This window comes from Henckelia pumila, chromosome 3, assembly GCF_033568475.1.
Source record: "Henckelia pumila isolate YLH828 chromosome 3, ASM3356847v2, whole genome shotgun sequence".
NCBI lineage: Eukaryota > Viridiplantae > Streptophyta > Magnoliopsida > Lamiales > Gesneriaceae > Henckelia > Henckelia pumila.
Window position 1 is genome coordinate 100,170,684 of NC_133122.1, and position 18,348 is coordinate 100,189,031.

At 42.4% G+C, this 18,348-nt stretch overlaps 1 protein-coding gene across 1 annotated transcript; it reads right to left on the reverse strand.

Moving 5' to 3' along the window:
• Positions 1-8,139: 8,139 nt before the first annotated feature.
• On the reverse strand, positions 8,140-9,342 carry LOC140889252 (uncharacterized). The gene is made up of 3 exons (XM_073296964.1): positions 9,173-9,342; positions 8,768-8,929; positions 8,140-8,566 (listed from the first exon to the last, which is right to left on the reverse strand). Exons 1-3 carry the CDS (start codon positions 9,340-9,342, stop codon positions 8,140-8,142), a joined length of 759 nt encoding a protein of 252 aa, XP_073153065.1.
• Between the last annotated feature and the right edge of the window lie 9,006 nt (positions 9,343-18,348).

An 18,348-nucleotide genomic window follows, 5' to 3' on the forward strand; every position in this document is an offset into this window, starting at 1 on the left:
TATCCATTCCAAATTTCCATAAGACTTTGACTTACCTTAGAGACCTCATGTCTAAGGTCCAACTCGATGGGGCTCTTCTTCACCCCTTAGGAGCCAACATACACTTTCTTCCATAATCCTCTGATGAGCCAGACCAACCTCTAAAAATGAGTCTCGGACCTTAGTCTTTGGTTATGGGCCTTCATTGGGCTCAAGCACTTAATGGGCCAATTCATGGGGTATCAACAGTCTCCCCCTCCCAAGTCGAGTTGAATCGCAGGTTCAAAACTCGATTGTGTGAATTTCAAAGTCAGGACCCCTTCTTTCTTGCATTCTTATTAAGTTAGGCATCTAGGGTTGGAGAGTAAAAAATTTCTCTAACAGACCCAAAAAATTCGTGGTGCGACCAATTGACGACTTTCGCGGGATTAGTTGTTTTGGTTGAGGGATCGGGCCGATAAGGGGTGCGGGGGCGGAGCCCCCGAGGTATGGACCTTAGAAATTTTGAAATAATATAAAGGTGAATTTTATTTTGGTAGAACCTTTCACGCATCCCTAGACCCATCTTTCACCATCCATTTTTAAATTTTAGATGGTTGGATCTTACCCATCCTCCCTCTATAAATACTCAACCTTCCCCTTCATTTTCATTTTCTTTCTTCCCCTTTCACCCCAAGCTCTCCCCTCACCCCTATCACAGCCCTCGCCCAACCCTCGCCCGACCCTCGCCCTCCAGCACCCGCCAACTCCCCCTCGCCCTATCGCCCATCCACCTTTACCCAGCCCTCGCCCTTGCCCGCTCGCCCCTCCCAACTCCACCTCGCCTTCTCGCCCATCACCCTTCTCATCCTCGCCCATACACCATTCCTTGCTCACCCTAGCCCCCTCCGCAGCCTCTCATTCTCGCCCCTACACCATTCCTCGCTCACCATCGCCCCCTCTGCAGCCTCTCATTCTTGCCCCTTACCCCTTTCGCGGCCCTCGCCCTCGTCCCATCTCATCCTCGCCCCTCGCTCACCCTTGCCGCATCTCATCCTCATCACCCCTGCACCATTCACCCCACAGCCCTTACAACACTACCCCATAACCCCTACGTCCTTGCCCCTCGCCATCCCCCCTCGCCCCTCGCCTCCATCTTCATCCCTCGCCCCACAGCCTATCCACCGCGCAGCCTCACTACGCGACCTCGCCATTTCGCCTTTGTCCCTCGCCTACCACTTGCTCGATGAATTGCTCGGCTCAAGTTGTTCGTGTTGGATAGCTCTCTCCTCAACTTACTCGGTTTCTTCGGTCGTTCCTTAGCTTTTTGTTTCCGTAAAATTTTCAAATTATTCGGTAATTATTTCCTCCCCTTTGAAAACTTGATTTTACTTGTGTTCCCTATATTCCCATTGAAAATCATCTTGAGCTAATGTCTTCTTCTGAATCTTCCAATTTTTCACATGATTCTGATGAATGTAGTGATTTTGAGGAGAATAGCAAGACCAAGTAAAGTAGTGAGTCTTGTGAGCCCGAGAAAGTTGAGGAAAACATAGTCCATAGTCGTCTTGGGAAAAAAATTAGTCATGTCCAACGACAAATGAACATTGATAATACCGACACCCTTTGGTTTGGACACTTGACCCTCCACCCTCAAGCCTAGTTCTGAATCCATCCTTAGGGCCTTAGGACACATTCCCGCCTCCCACCAGATCATAATCCCATCTTCGGAAGATTGCCCTTACAAGCTCCCCCCGGGTATTATACATTCTTCCTGCAGCAGCTAGAGGTGGGTCTTAGGTTCCCTATACAAGATTTCTTCAAGGATCTCAGTAGTTACTATCAAGTGCACATCGGCCAGTTGTCACCCAATGCCTTCTGCATCATTTGTATTTTTTCAGTGTTATTCCACTTTTTGGGTCTTCCAGTGAATTGCACCACTTTTTCATACTTCTTGGTTTTGGGTCAATCGAAAGAGGGGTCTATTTATGTGGCTTCTCGCTCCAATCCCAAACTTTTTGGCGGTGCTCCTAGTCACGTGAAAAGCTGGAAAAAATGTTTTTTTTCATCAATCCCCCTGAAGAGTGGCAGTGCACCACTGAGTGGTATTCCTCTTTCACTAAACTTGATCCTCCCAAAAACCTCAATAAAAACAAAGAATATCTTCGCATGCAAGATAAACTGTGAGATAGGTGCTTTAGCATTCCTCTTTTTTTATCCGAAGATCTTTTATTCCATGCTAATCTTAGCCCTGCAGGTGTCGAGTTGGAGAATGATGCCGATAGCTACTTTATATTTTAAACTTTATGATGAAAAGTCTTCCACATATTCTAATATTTTCATGCTTTAATATCTTCATAATTTCAAGGACTAGAGTCATGAATGCCATATTCCTTCGCGAGCTTGAGTATAAGGAGAAAGCTGGTGGTTCATCACCTGTTCCCAAGAAACAACTGGCTTCAACCGCCACTAATCCCAAGAAAGATTCTCAAGTTGAGCCACCCAAGAAAACACAGGCGAAGGCCCCTGCAACTATCAAGAAAGATGAAGGTCCCTCTCCCCCTACCAAAAAAAAGCAAGCTCCGCCTAAGAAAGTCTCCAAGAATTCCAACTCTCTTACCTCTCCGACAGTCAAGACTTCTCGTGCCCGTGGCGAGGAGAAGATTCCCGCCAGTCCAAGGCCTTCAGTTGAATCCAAAGGAAAACGGAAGCTCTTTACTTTGATTGCATCTCTCTCCTCTTCAGAGGAAATAGATTTCAGCCAGCCATGCAGCCCTCACACAGGTCCGAGCATATACTACTCGTACACCCCAAAGTCGACCATCGTGGGACGTGGTCCCAATCGCATTGCGCATGGGCTCATATAAAATCTTCTATCTACTGCTGATGCCACGTTTCTTAGCTCTCTCGAGTACATCGACGTCGTTAGTCACACTTGCAGTAGCATCACAGAAGTAAGCTCCATTTCTTACTTTTTTAAGTTCCTTATTTATAATCGTGTGCTATAAATTCATTCTCACACTGTTCATATTTGATCTTTTGTTTTAGGGTTCCATGTGTTTAGGAGAGTTTGGTTGCACACGTCAACTCCTTCAAGAAAATCATTCTCGAAAACTCGAAAAACAAGTCCATCATTGACGGGCTTGCGGCCAAGATTGAGGAGTCACAAAGAGCACGCGACCATGAGCTGCAAGAGTTGAAGGCTCAATCTGACGAGCTATTGATGAAGAAAGAGGAGGAGCTCCAGCAGCTAAAGAGTAGTCATGAGATGGAGATTCAGAAATTGAAGGAGGAGATGGACTCTTCCCAAGCTAAGGCACAACAGTAACACCAAGAAGAACTAGCTCGAGAGAGATCATCCTTCAAGGAAGAGTTCCTCAAATCCAAGGAGTTCAAAGAGATTTGCGGTCCCAAGGCATTTTGGTATTTGGACGAGGAGTTTGAGGGTTGGAGGTTGAAAAACGTGTTTTTCCTACTAAGGTCATGACCTAGTAGAGGATTTTGAGGGTTGGAGTTTGAAAAACGTATTTTTCCTATTAAGGTCATAACCTAGTAGAGGATTTTGAGGGCTGGAGGTTGAAAAATGTATTTTTTTCTATTAAGGTCATAACCTAGTAGAGGAGTTTGAGGGTTGGAGGTTGAAGGACAATGGATACCCTCCTCCAGGCGCCTCCACTGATTTCATCTGCCATAGTGACCTTTTGGCAAGCCTTCCATCTGATATCTAGGCTCATGCTGATTTATTTATGTTTTGTCATCATCGCCGTGGACGATGCACGCCTTTAGGTGCTTATTTTGTCATGATGAATATTGTTTTATCTTTCGTCTTTACTTTTGACATGCAAGTATCCATTGTATGACTTTTATGTTTTATCATTTTGCATCGCAATATTCATGTACATATGAAATTCCTCTTCTTTATTTTTTTACATGTATAAATTTTTCTCCATTTGCAATTGTTAATTTTCACATGGCACACCACATACTACAACATTAATTCCCACCTGACAATATCCTTCTCGCGCATGAGCTCACTTACAGTCTTAATCTCCCTGCCCGTGGTGGTAATGTCATTCTGAAATTGGACATGGCTAAGGCCTATGATAGAGTCCAATGGTCTTTTCTTCTGGATGTCCTCCGAAGGTTTGGTTTTTCGGAGCAGGTTGTAAGAATGGTGAGGCCTTGCATTTCTTTTTGCAAGTTCTCGGTTAATGTCAATGGCACCCCTGCAGGTTTCTTTGCTTCCTCGAGGGGCCTGAGACAGGGTGACCCGTTATCTCCCCTCCTCTTTGTTCTTGGAGCGGAGTATCTGTCCCATGGCTTGGACCGGTTGTTCCTCCAGCATGCTGATTTGAGGTATCGGTCTGGGTGTGATTTGCCGATTTCCCATTTGGCCTATGCTGACGATGTCATTATTTTTGCCAATGGGGGATCCCGTGGTCTTCAGCGTCTCAAAGATTTTCTGGCTCACTATGAAAATTGCTCGGGCCAGCTCGTTAATGTGGCCAAGAGTGCTATGATCTTTCCTCCGGGCTGGACCGCTCGTCGCAGCTCCCGTTTGCTGCAAATCACTAGATTTGCGGAGGGGCAGTTGCCCTTGAAATACCTTGGAGCTCCGCTTTTCCGTGGGAACCGCAAGTGCTCTCTCTTTGAGCCTCTTCTGCAGTCGGTTCGGAAAAATCTGGAGGGCTGGGAGTCCCGTTCCCTTGCTCCTGGGAGTAGGATGACGCTGATCCGCAGTGTGCTCCTTTCGATCCCGATCTATCTCTGCCAGGTGATCCAGCCTCCTTTGGTTGTTTTGGAGAAATTGGAGCGTATTTTCAATGCTTTTCTTTGGGGCTCCAGACCCTTAGAGAAGAAGTGGCACTGGGCCCGATGGTCTCGCACCTGTCTCCCTGTGAAAGAAGGAGGCCTGGGTTTTCGCAGGCTCAAGGACATTGTTGACAGCTTTTCCATGAAGCTGTGGTTCAGATTCCGGCATGGTTCCTTTCTCTGGGCGAGATTCCTTTCGAGGAAGTATTGCCGGACTGTCAGCCCTATTTGTGCTCCTTCTCGTGGAGACATTTCCTCCACTTGGAGGCGCTTGCTCCAGATTAGACCTCGTGCGGAGCCTGGTATCCGGTGGAGGATTGGTCTTGGGGATGTCTCTTTTTGGGATGATACTTGGTTGGGTGATGCCCCTTTGTCGAGTAGGTGTAATGTCAGAGGGGATCGGTGTGTGCGTGTTTTCAGCTTCCTTTTGGAAGGAGACTGGGATTTTGATCTCCTTTGCGCTGTCGTCGCTCCCTCGGTGGCGGAGGAGATCATTCAGATTCCTGTTTTGGTGGATGAGCCGGATGCGACTATCTGGATCCACAGAACCGATGGTGCCTTTTCTGTGAGATCTGCTTGGGAGCAGGTCAGACCGAGAGGCTCGGTCTCGGATATCTTTACTCCCTGTTGGGGATGCTGGATGAGGCCCACCATGTCCTTCTTTCTGTGGAGGTTTCGGCATCGGTGGTTGCCTGTGGATGAGGTGCTCCAGCAGCGGGGTTTCTCCCTTGTGTCCAAGTGCCAGTGCTGTGAGATATTGGAGACATTCACTCACATTTTCATCAACGATTCCATCGCCCGCTCTGTGTGGCATTTATTTGGGGCTATCTTTAGAGTTCGCATCCCTGCCACTGAGAACTTAAGTCTGTTTCTCAGTGCTTGGAAAAGGGGACGCGAGTGGTCTCCGGGGGGTAATGTGAGGGAATTCATTCCTTTTGTCGTGCTTAGGTTCCTCTGGACTGCACGCAATGATACTAAGCACCGTCACTTACCCTACTCTACGGAGAAGGTTAAGTTCCAAATTTTGTCTTATTTGAGACTTGCTCATTCCGCAACTATTATCAAGCCCCGTCTTTGGCTGGGGGCTTTGCAGGCTGTGAGGAAGATGGGCATTTCGGTCGGCCTCCAACGGATTCACAAGACTGCGATCGTCCGTTGGTTGAGGCCTCCACCTGGGTCCTTCAAGCTCAATGTGGATGGGAGCTCGAGAGGTAACCCGGGTGAGTCGTCTGTGGGGGGGGGGGGGTTGTCTGGGATTCTTCTGGTAGGGTCTTGGCATTTTTTAGTGAGTTCATTAGTTTGGGGTCCAATGTCCGTGCAGAACTCTGGGCGATTTGGAGGGGTATTCTTCTCTATTCTGACCTTAGCATTTTTCCCCTTTGGATTGAGACTGATTCCCAGATTGTTATTCAGATTCTTAGATCTCGGAGGTGCCGTTGGGATTTGGACCATATTGTTTCGAGGACGCGTGTTTTGGTGCGGAATAGGCCGGTTCATTTCTCGCATATCTATCGGGAAGGGAATTCGGTTGCGGATGCGTTGGCGCGGCAGGCTCATGATCATAGGCAGTGTTTGTTGGAGATTGGTGTTTCTTTAACCACTCCCATCGCTGCGTTGGCACGTTCTGACTCTTCCGGGCTTCCTTACCTTAGATCTAGGTTTTCTTAGAGCCTCACGCTCGCTTATAGCCGTTTCTCTTGGGCTTTCTTTTTCTTTGTTTGCTCTCCTTTTTGGTCTAGGTCATCCTAGATTTAGATATATGTAGCTATTTATTTTTCTTTGCAGGTACAGCTCTCCGGCCCTTTTTCGGAGTTTTTGGAGTTAGTCTGTTCCCCTGTCGCTTGCTTTGCTTCTTCAGGGTGATGGATCACCAGGCTTTCTCTGTGCTTCTCCTTGCCTGGTTCTTGCTGTTGTTTGGATGTTTTGTGGGTGGTCTCTCGTGCCCCTCGCTTTTTGGATTTCCAGTCTTCTTGGGAGTTAGGTTATGGCTTGAGTTTCCTTCGCCATTTTCTTGCTTTTTTGCTCTGGGTCTGTTGGTTTGTGGTCGCTCCTCTTTTTCCTCGCGGCCTATGTATAGTGACTTCCCAGCTGATCATGACTTTTGGACATATTTCTTGCATAGCTTTTGTGGATCTCCTCTAGGTTTTACTGCACAGGTTGATACCAGCCACTCTTCGCGCCTCAGTGTCCATTTTTGATTTTGCTGGGCCGAGCTGTGGTTCTCTTCTAGCTTTTGCTGCTCAGGATGACTGCTGACGTTGACTTAGTTAGCTATCTTTGATGTTATTTGTTTATACTTATTTCTTAGGGATGCTTTGGTTGTATATTTTTCGATACCCTAGCTGTTCTGATGTTCTTATTAAAAAAAATAATAATAAAATAAATATACCTTAATTTTTTTTAAAAAAAAAAAAAACTCCTCTACTAGATTATAACCTTAGTAGGAAAAACCTTAATTTTAAATCTCCAACCCTCAAACTCCTCTACTAGGTCATGGCCTTAGTAGGAAAAATACGTTTTTCAACCTCCAACCCTCAAACTCCTCTACTAGATTATGACCTTAGTAGGAAAAACACGTTTTTCAACCTCCAACCCTCAAACTCCTCTATTAGGTTATGATTTTAGTAAGAAAAACATGTTTTTCAACCTCCAACCCTCTAACTCTGCTACTAGGTCATGACCTTAGTAGGAAAAACACGTTTTTCAACCTCCAACCCTCAAACTTCTCTACTAGGTCATGACCTTAGTAGGAAAAAAATGTTTTTCTACCTCCAATCCTCAAACTCCTCTACTAGGTTATGACCTTCGTGGAAAAAATACGTTTTTCAACCTCCAACCCTCAAACTCCTCTATTAGGTCATGATCTTAGTAGGAAAAACCCGTTTTTCAACCTCCAACCCTCAAACTCCTCTACTAGTTCATGACCTTAGTAGGAAAAACATGTTTTTCAACCTTTAACCCTCAAACTCCTCTACTAGGTCATGACCTTAGTAGGAAAAACACGTTTTTCAACCTTCAACCCTCAAACTCCTCTATTAGGTCATGACCATAGTAGTAAAAATACGTTTTCAACCTCCAACCCTCAAACTCAATATTCTTAGAGTTCGCATAATTTAGGAACCCATGCGAAGCACCATTCACTTTTTATAACAGAACAACACATATTATTTCAAAACAAGAAATTGATTTAATTGAACTTTAAATGCTTAAAAAAGTGATAGTTCAAAACGAGATACATCAGTAGGTAAGTTAAGGATAATATTTTCTAAGATGATAGGCGTTCCAGGGTCTCTTCAAAGCTTTGCCATGTGTATCTTCCGAGTAGTAGGCTCCCGAGCTAAGCTTCTAAATGACTTTAAAAGGGCCATCCTATTTCGGGTCCAATTTCCCTCTTTGCTCCTCTTGGACCTTCTTTAAGAAGAAATCACCCACTTTAAAGATTATCTGGACAACTCGATGGTTATAAGCTTGAGTCATATGAATTTTATAAGCTTCCAACCGAATTGTTGCAGCCTCCCTCTTCTCTTCCAGCAAATCAAGATCAGTAAATCTTCTTTCTCCATTATTTTCATCGTAAAACATAACCCTAGCTGATTCCATCCCGATTTCTACTGGCAACACCACCTCATTGCCATAAACCAAGCTGAATTGAGTTTCTTTTGTTCGTTCTCTACGTGTAGTTCGATACGCCCACAAGACACTTGGCAACTCATCTACCCAATTCCCTTTTGCTTTCCCAAGTGTAGTCTTTAAGCCTTGCAACAATGATCTATTTGTCACTTCCACTTGCCCATTACTTTGAGGTTAAGCCACAGATGTGAAAGCTTGCTGAATTTTCATCTCCTTACACCACGCTTGAATCTTAGCTTCTTGATACTGTCTCCCATTATCGGATATCAGTCTCCTAGGTACCCCATACCAACACACTATATTCTTCAACAAAAATTTCAATACATCTCCTTTAGTGATCCTAGCCAAAGGCTCAGCTTCCACCTACTTCGAGAAATAATCAACCGCCACCAATAAAAACTTCTTTTGAGCAGGAGCTACGGGAAAAGGACCCACGATATCCATACCCCATTGATCAAAGTGGCAAGAAGAGACAATATCTTTCATCAGCTTCGCGGGCTGATGTTGCAATCGAGCATGTCGTTGGCAACTATAACAGGATGTGACCAACTATTGAGCACTTCCTAAGACGTTAGGCCAACAATATCCCCCCAACAAGACCTTTCTTTCCAAAGCATGAGCTCCCAAGTGATTCCCACAACACCCTTCATGTACTTCTCTAAGTACATAATCATCCTCTTGATAACTTAAGCACCGAAGGAGAGGTCCCGCGAATGACCTCCTATATAGCACTTCCTCAATCAATACATATCATGAACTCTTTAACTTCAACCTTCGAGCTTCCCTAGGGTCCTCGGGCAGCTTTCCTTCCTTCAAATAATTAGTTATAACGACCCTCCAATCCTCCTCCACGAGTTTAGGTATAACCGGACTCATATGAGGTGCAAGCTCCACCTGAAATACCACATCTCTAGTTTTCAAACTCCCCATAGAACCAGCCATCTTCGCCAAAGAATCTGCTCTCTAATTTTCCCTTCTAGGTATCTGTTCGAAGACCACCTCCGCAAATTGTTCTTTTGCCCTATCCACTTCTCGAGCATACTCAATAAGCTTTTCATTCTTCACATCATATGCCCCTTTCATTTGCTGTGCCACCAATTGTGAATCAGAAAAGAGGTGTATCCGTATATCTCCCATATTTCTAGCCACTCAAAGTCCAGCTAAGATGGCTTCGTATTCAGCTTCATTGTTACATGCCTTGAAATCTAATTTCACTGCCAATTTCACCTCCTCACGAGTAGGAGAGATCAACACCACCACTACTCTACTTCATTCCATAGACGATGAACCATCGACAAATACCTTCCACGGATCCTCACTTTCCAAATGAACGGTTTTGGTTAAGAAGTCAGCCAAAGCCTGCGCCTGAATAGCAGTTCTTGGCTCATACTGTATATCATACTCTCCCAACTCAGTAACCCATTTCACCAATCGTCCCGACACGTCTGGGTGAGTTAAAATCCTTCCTAGAGGGCTGTCTTTAAGAACCACAATAGGATGAGATACAAAACATGGCCTCAAACGTCTTGCCGTCATCACCAATGACAAAACAACTTCTCCAACCCCGGATACCTCAACTTAGCCCCTTTAAGGGCATGCAACACATAATAAATAGGCTTTTGTGTTGAACCTTCTTTTTTAACAAGAACTGAACTCACGGCTCCCTCCAAAGTTGATAGATACACACACAATACTTCTCCAGCCATCGACTTGGCCAACACAGATAACTCAGCCAAATACTTCTTCAATTCTCCAAAATCTTTTTCACAATCCTCACCCCATTCGAACTTCTTGGCTTTCCGTTAGGTATGGAAGAAAGGCAGGCTACGATGAGCGGACCGAGAAATGAATCGCGCCAAGGCCGTGATTCTCCTGGTCTGTTGGACCTCCTTCGGACCCCAAGGAGAAGTCATATTTTGTACAGCTTGAACCTTCTCCGGATTAGCCTCAGTCCCATGCTCGGTTAACATGTATCCCAATAATTTTTCACTCTTCACTCCGAACATACACTTTTGGGGGTTCAACTTCAATCCATAAGACCTAGGGTGGAAAATTTCTCTGCCACGTCATCGATGAGGCGAATTGCGTCTTTTGATTTTACCATGATATCATCCACGCACACCTCCACATTTCTCCTTTTTTTTCTTGGAAAACACTTTGTCCATCAAACGCTGATACATAGCTCCGGCATTTTAAAGCCCAAAGGTCATGACCACATAGCAAAAAGTTCCCTCAGAAGTGATAAAGCTTACCTTATCTTGATCTTTCATAGCTAAAGGGATTTGATGGTACCCTTGCTAAGCATCCATTAGGCACAAGTATTGATGTACAGCCGTAGAATCCACCAATTGATCTATTCAAGGCAATGGATAACAACCTTTTGGACATGCTTTTTTGAGGTCCCTAAAATCCACACCATCCTCCATCTACCCAAGATCTTGGGCACTGTAAGGCCCGGGATTAATTAATATTAATCCGAATTTATTTAATTTTAATCCGAGTATATTTAATTTGGGAATATTTAGAGTTTCGATTTAAATTCTAATATTCTTAAATTATTTAGGATTGAAATTGAATTAAAATAAGGGCCAATGACCAAATTGCAAATAGTGAAGAATTGAGGGGCTAAACTGCAATTATGCTTGAAATTTATCAGATTGTTAATTGATTACTCAACATGAGTACGTGTATGTTTATGCATATTCAGAATTTTCAGAACAGAGCAAAGCCGAGAGACCATCTTCTTCATTTTCCTTTGAAATTGTGATCTTCAAATCCTTGTAACTTTTGCTTCGGTTATCCGATTTCGATTTCGTAAATTGTTCTAGAATCCTTACGACAAGGGATTCGATCTCGTGTAAGTTTTTTGATGTTTTATTTGAATTTCGAAATTAGATTGGGGCAGAGATGAGGTTTTGAGCTCTTGATTATTGTTATCAACGTTTATGCGATTCTATTTCGAAACCGAATTGATGAGCTTATGTTATTTATGTTGAAGCATGATTCCAGCATGTAAATGAATTATTATAGCTATTGAGATGAATATTTGAATGATATATCAGCTGGTTATTGATTTGAATACACGTATGAGTTGGTTGAAGTTAGAAATGATTTCGGGATTACGTCGGTTACTGATTTTCAATCGCTACGCCGTCGATTCGAGTTTTTGGACCGTTTTGATAGCCTATATTTGAGTTGAAGTTGTTATCTAGATGTTATGAATGTTATAGCATTTTTATTCTTAAATTTTAGTCGAGTTTGAAGGCCAACAATTCAAGACGCCGAGTTAAACCGAAGAAGAAAGAGTTGAGGTTTGAAATGAGTTTGATTGACGATCGATTAATGGTTTTGATTCGTTTATGAAATAATAGTCTTGAATGAAGTTTGATATGAGTATTTTGGTTGTTATATTTCAGATTGAAGAGTTCAGAACCGAGATATTAGAAGGTATAATGACGACATCGCGAAGTAGGGTCTTTGAAACTCAAGAACGACTATTTTTGAGTTGGCCCGTAAAAACCACATACTTGTTTATGTTTTTGATTTGATTTTGATGTTGTCGATCCATCCCAGGTAGTGGATCTTTAAATTTGAGTTGATATGATGCTATATTGAATTGATTCTATGCCAAGGTTGCTGTTAACCTTATTTGCGAGTCGGTTACGAACTCGTTAGATGGATATCCATGTCAAGATCATTTATTAATCTTGATGGCCTCGAAGTTATATGAATCAGTTCTTATGCGGAGCGTTAATTTACTCTATTTGTTGAGTCGAGTTTAAATAGAGTCGATATGATTTATTTAACGATTTCTATATGTTTGTTATACTGAGATTGATTTCTCACCGGAGTTTATTCAGCTGTTGTCTTGTTTTGTATGTGTGCACGACAACAGATGGGGCAGAAGCTGGTCATCGACGTTGTTGACAGCTGGGAGAGAGTCTAGCACGTGAGGACTCGGGTTGTAGATGAAGTTTTGAGATCTAAAAGAATCAAACCTTAGAACTTGTTGGTTTTGGAATGCATGTATGAAACTTGAGATAGTTTATGACGTTTATCGTTATTTAGTGACTTGTTCGATGTAACAAATACATGTATAGATGTTTGAGACCTTGATTATGTTTATATGCATGATTTGGACCTTATATACATGTTTTAGACTTGAATTTGATAGCTTGGAATGGATGGAAAGGATCAAGAATGGCTGCTGAAAAACAGGGTGAAATTCTGCCCAAGAAGCGCCCGAGCTGCAGTTTTTAGCAACCCGAGCGCGAGCCTCCTGTTTTAGGAAAAATCAGGGGCGCCGGGCGGTAGTTTTTGACCGCCCGAGCCCACCCCCTTTTGAAAAATTAAAAATTCTTGATCCTTATTCTTTCCTTATTAGATTAATGATGCTTATTCATTAATTGCCCCTTAAGATTTGAGATTAGCAACCCGAGGCCCCACAACAGGTGGTATCAGAGCATAAGTTTCTCGGACTGAGAATAGATGAGCGGGGTAGATCGAGTCTTTTATTCTGACTTAGTTCTTCTTGAAGCATGTTTATTATCTGACTTGTTTTACAGCTTTAAGAATTGCATGCTATCTGTTATCTGATATGATTGGAAGCATGAATGACTAAGACTGAATCAGATTCAATCTTTTGAGAAGGCATTATGGGCTGAAACAGACTTGTTCTATCTGAGATTGAACTATACACTAATCTGTTTGATTATCAGATATGTCTCCCCGACCAGCACCGAGAGTTAGACAGACATTGGCAGTGAATGAACCAGAACAGACCAATGCTGCACAGGTCCCAGTGACAGCAACTGAACATGGACAGGGTAGTACTTCTACTGATGAGTTCAGTGATGCTAATCCGATGGAGAAACTTCTGAAACGATTCCAATCATTCAAACCACCGAAATTGCAAGGAAATGAGAATGCTGTGGAATGTGAAAATTGGTTGGAATATATTGAGCAGTTATTCGAGTCCCTCGACTATATAGATGATTGTCGTGTCAGACTTGTGATTCATCAACTACATGGCCTTGCCAAGAGTTGGTGGATAGCGACGAAGAGAGCATTGGAAAACCAAGGTACTGTTATTACCTGGTTTGTATTTCGAACTGATTTCTATCAGCGTTTCTTTCCTGTGTCTTATCGCAAGGACAAAGGAGCAAAGTTTGCGAGTTTGCAACAAGGACAGTTAAATATCGAGGAATATGTTACAAAGTTCACTAGTCTGTTGAAGTTTGCTCCACATATTGCTGTTAGTGATGAAGCTCAAGCCGATCAATTTATCAATGGCTTGAATCCTGATGTGTTCACACTTGTAAATTCAGGAAGACCGAATACCTTTGCCGATGATCTGAATCGTGCAAAGGGAGCTGAAGCAGGGATACTGAGACAAAGAGGAGCATAGTTTGTGCCACAGCCAGTGAGACAGCTGCAAGAGCAGCCACAGATTCCACCACCACCTCGATTTAAAGCTGGAGGAAGTAGTAGTGGAAAGAAAAATTTCTTCAAGGGCAAAGGGAAACAGTTTAAACGTCTTGGTAGTAGCTCTTCTAGTTCCAGTGGATCTCGACAGTCTCGAGCTGGACAGAGTTCCGATGTATATTGCACCAATTGTGGAGGTCGACATAACAGTGAACAATGCCGAGGAGTTTTTGGTACTTGTCACATTTGCAATCAGACAGGTCATTTTGCACGAGTCTGCCCCTAGCGTGGTTCTGGAGGTGCACAGGGTGCTGGATCATCGAGACCAGTGGTTCAATCAGGATCTTCTGTGCATTTATTTCAACCACAACCAGCAGCACAGGGTAGAACAGGAGGAGGAGGAGAGCATTGACTGAAGAGCAAACACAAGCGGCACCAGACGATGTGATTGCAGGTAACTGTTCTCTTTATGGTTATCCTGCCTATGTCTTATTCGGTACGGGTGCATCGCATACCTTCATATCTGAACACTTTGTTACGTTGTATTCATTTCCTGTTGAGTCATTAACTACTGTTTTGTCTATATCTTCACCGTTGGGAAAAGGTATAGTGTCAGTGAAGTCTGTTAGAAACTGTGTACTACAGTACGAAGGTAATGAAGTTGAGCTTGACTGTATCGTTCTTGGTTTGTCTGATTTTGATTGTATAATCGGTATCGATATGTTAACCAAGTACAGAGCAACAGTGGACTGTTTTCAGAAGATCGTGAAGTTCAAACCTGATATGACTGATGAATGGAAATTCTATGGTAAGGGATCACGAGCCAGAATTCCTTTGATATCTGTTATTGCTATGACTGATTTGTTACAGAAGGGAGCAGAGGGATTTTTGATCTATGCAGTCGATATGCTGAGGAATAGTCCAAAATTGACTGATCTACCAGTGGTGAATGATTTTGCAGATGTATTCCCTGACGAGATTCCGGGATTGCCACCATTCAGAGAGGTAGATTTCAGTATTGAATTGATGGCAGGTACACAGCCGATATCGAAAGCACCTTACCGAATGGCACCGATTGAACTGAAAGAACTGAAAGACCAACTTGAAGATTTGTTGGCCAAAGGATATATCAGACCGAGTGTATCCCCATGGGGTGCTCCGGTATTATTTGTTAGAAAGAAAGACGGATCGATGAGATTATGTATTGACTATCGGCAATTGAACAAAGCAACGGTAAAGAATCGCTATCCTTTACCTCGTATCGATGATTTATTTGATCAATTGCAGGGATCGTCGGTATATTCGAAGATTGATCTACGATCCGGATATCATCAACTGAGGGTTAGATACGAAGACATTCCTAAGACTGCATTTAGAACCAGGTATGGCCATTATGAATTCATATTAATGCCTTTTGGTCTAACGAATGCACCAGCAGTTTTTATGGGATTGATGAATAGAGTATTTCAAAGATATTTAGATGACTTTGTGATTATCTTTATTGATGATATTTTTATATACTCTAAGAATCTGTGTGAACATGCTGATCATCTCCGAATTGTACTGAGAACATTAAGAGAAGAGAAATTGTATGCCAAGTTATCCAAATGTGAATTTTGGTTGCAGAGAGTTGTTTTTCTTGGTCATATAATTTCAGGAGATGGCATTTCGGTTGATCCGAGTAAAGTTGAAGCTGTGATTAGTTGGCAGAGACCGACATCCGTGCCAGAAATTCGAATTTTTATGGGCTTAGCTGGTTATTACCGTCGATTCATTCAAGATTTTTCATCGATAGCGAAGCCTATTACACAACTTACACAGAAGAATGCATCATTTATTTGGTCTGAAGCGTGTGAAAGGAGTTTTATCGAACTAAAGAAGAGATTGACTACAGCGCCGGTTTTGAAAATCCCTACAGGTACTGGTGATTTTGTTGTTTATTGTGATGCTTCTCAACAGGGTTTGGGATGTATTTTAATGCAGAAAGGACATGTTGTCGCTTATGCTTCTCGACAACTAAAACCACATGAAGTCAGGTATCCGATTCATGATCTTGAATTGGCTGCAATCGTCTTTGCATTAAAGATCTGGAGACATTACTTATACGGCGAGAAGTTTGAAATCTTTTCTGATCACAAAAGTTTGAAGTATTTGTTCTCACAATCTAAATTGAATATGAGACAACGGCGATGGCTTGATTTGTTGAAGGATTTTGATTGTGAAATCAAATATTATCCGGGAAAATCTAATGCAGCAGCGGATGCCTTGAGTAGAAAGGTATGTGCTTTATCCTTGTCTACGGTTAGTGCATCTAATTTGATAGAAGGCCGATGAGAGTGTATGCAATCAGTGCTGAGCCAGAATTTCTAATTCGTATCAAAGAATCACAGAAAGCTGATCAGAATGTACAGAAATCGATTGAAATGATCCGATCAGGACATCAGTCTGAGTACAAGGTTAGTGACGATGATATCTTGTATGTGAATGACCGAATAGTTGTTCCCAATATTGCAGACTTGAGACAGAATATTTTGAAAGAAGCCCATTGCAGTCTCTATAGTGTTCACCCAGGAGGCAGAAAGATGTACAATGACTTGAAGAGTCAGTACTGGTGGAAACAAATGAAGTCTGATGTGACTGAATTTGTATCTAAAGGTTTGAATTGCCAACAGGTGAAGGCGGAAAAAAAGAAACTGGGTAGCTTATTACAGAGTTTATCGATTCCTGAATGGAAATGGGATCACATTTCCATGGACTTTGTAAAGAATTTACCACGATCATCTCGAGGATGCGATGCTGTTTGGGTGATCATCGACAGATTGACGAAATATGCGTGCTTTATTCCTTACCGAATGACTTATCGTCATGATCAAATGGCGGATCTCTATATTCGAGAAGTGGTAAGACTACACGGTGTGCCAAAGTCGATTGTATTTGACCGAGATCCGAGGTTTACTTCGCACTTTTGGCATAGCCTACAGAAAGCTCTAGGTACGCGTTTACATTTGAGTACCGCTTATCATCCTCAAACTGACGGTCAATCTGAACGATCTATTAAGACACTTGAGGATATGCTTAGAGCTGTAGTACTTGATTTTGGTGTTACATGGCAAAATTCTATACCACTTGTGGAATTTTCTTATCACAACAGTTATCAGACGAGTATAGAGATGACACCATTTGAAGCATTATATGGAAAGAAGTGACGATCGCCTTTGTAATGGGATGATGTTTCTGAGGTACCTGAGTTAGGGCCAGATATGATCAGACAGATGACTGAGAAGGTGAAACTGATACAGCAGAGAATGAGAACAGCACAACACAGACAGTCCAGATATGCAGATATACGATGACGGCCATTATCTTTTGATCAGGGAGATAGAGTGTTTCTAAAGATTTCACCGTTCAGGGGCACAGTTCGATTTGGCAAACGAGGAAAATTATCTCCGAGGTATATTGGGCCGTATGAGATTCTCGAGAAGATAGGCAATCTAGCTTATCGACTCGCTCTTCCTATGTCTTTATCTGGAATACATGATGTCTTTCATGCATCGATGTTGAGGAAGCATATATCTGATGCATCTCATGTAATTCGATCTGATGAAGCTGAGTTGGATGACACTCTTTGCTACTTCGAGCGACCTATTCAGATTCTTGATAGGAAGACAAAACAACTCCGATCGAAGACCATTCCATTGGTGAAGATTCAATGGAGTCGGCACGGAGTTGAAGAAGCGACGTGGGAAGTTGAAGATGATATGAAGCAACGATTTCCTTATCTATTCCACTGATGTGAGTTCTTATTCAGTTTTCAGTTATTCTTTATTCTTATGAGCATGCAGTCTGCATATCTATACTGTTTATGAATTCGAGGACGAACTCATGTCTTAGTGGGGGAGAAATGTAAGGCCCGGGATTAATTAATATTAATCCAAATTTATTTAATTTTAATCCGAGTATATTTAATTTGGGAATATTACAGTTTCGATTTAAATTCTAATATTCTTAAATTATTTAGGATTGAAATTGAATTAAAATAAGGGCCGAGTACCAAATTGCAAATAGTGAAGAATTGAGGGGCTAAACTGCAATTATGCTTGAAAGTTATCAGATTGTTAATTGATTACTCAGCATGAGTACGTGTATGTTTATGCATATTCAGAATTTTCATAACAGAGCAAAGCCGAGAGACCATCTTTTTCATTTTCCTTTGAAATTGTGATCTTCAAATCCTTGTAACTTTTGCTTCGGTTATCCGATTTCGATTTCGTAAATTGTTCTGGAATCCTTACAACGAGGGCTTTGATCTCGTGTAAGTTTTATGATATTTTATTTGAATTTCGAAATTAGTTTGGGGCAGAGATCAGGTTTTGAGCTCTTGATTATGGTTATCGACGTTTATGCGATTCTATTTCGAAACCGAATTGATGAGCTTATGTTATTTATGTTGAAGCATGATTCCAGCATGTAAATGAATTATTATAGCTATTGAGATGAAGATTTGAATGATATATCAGCTGGTTA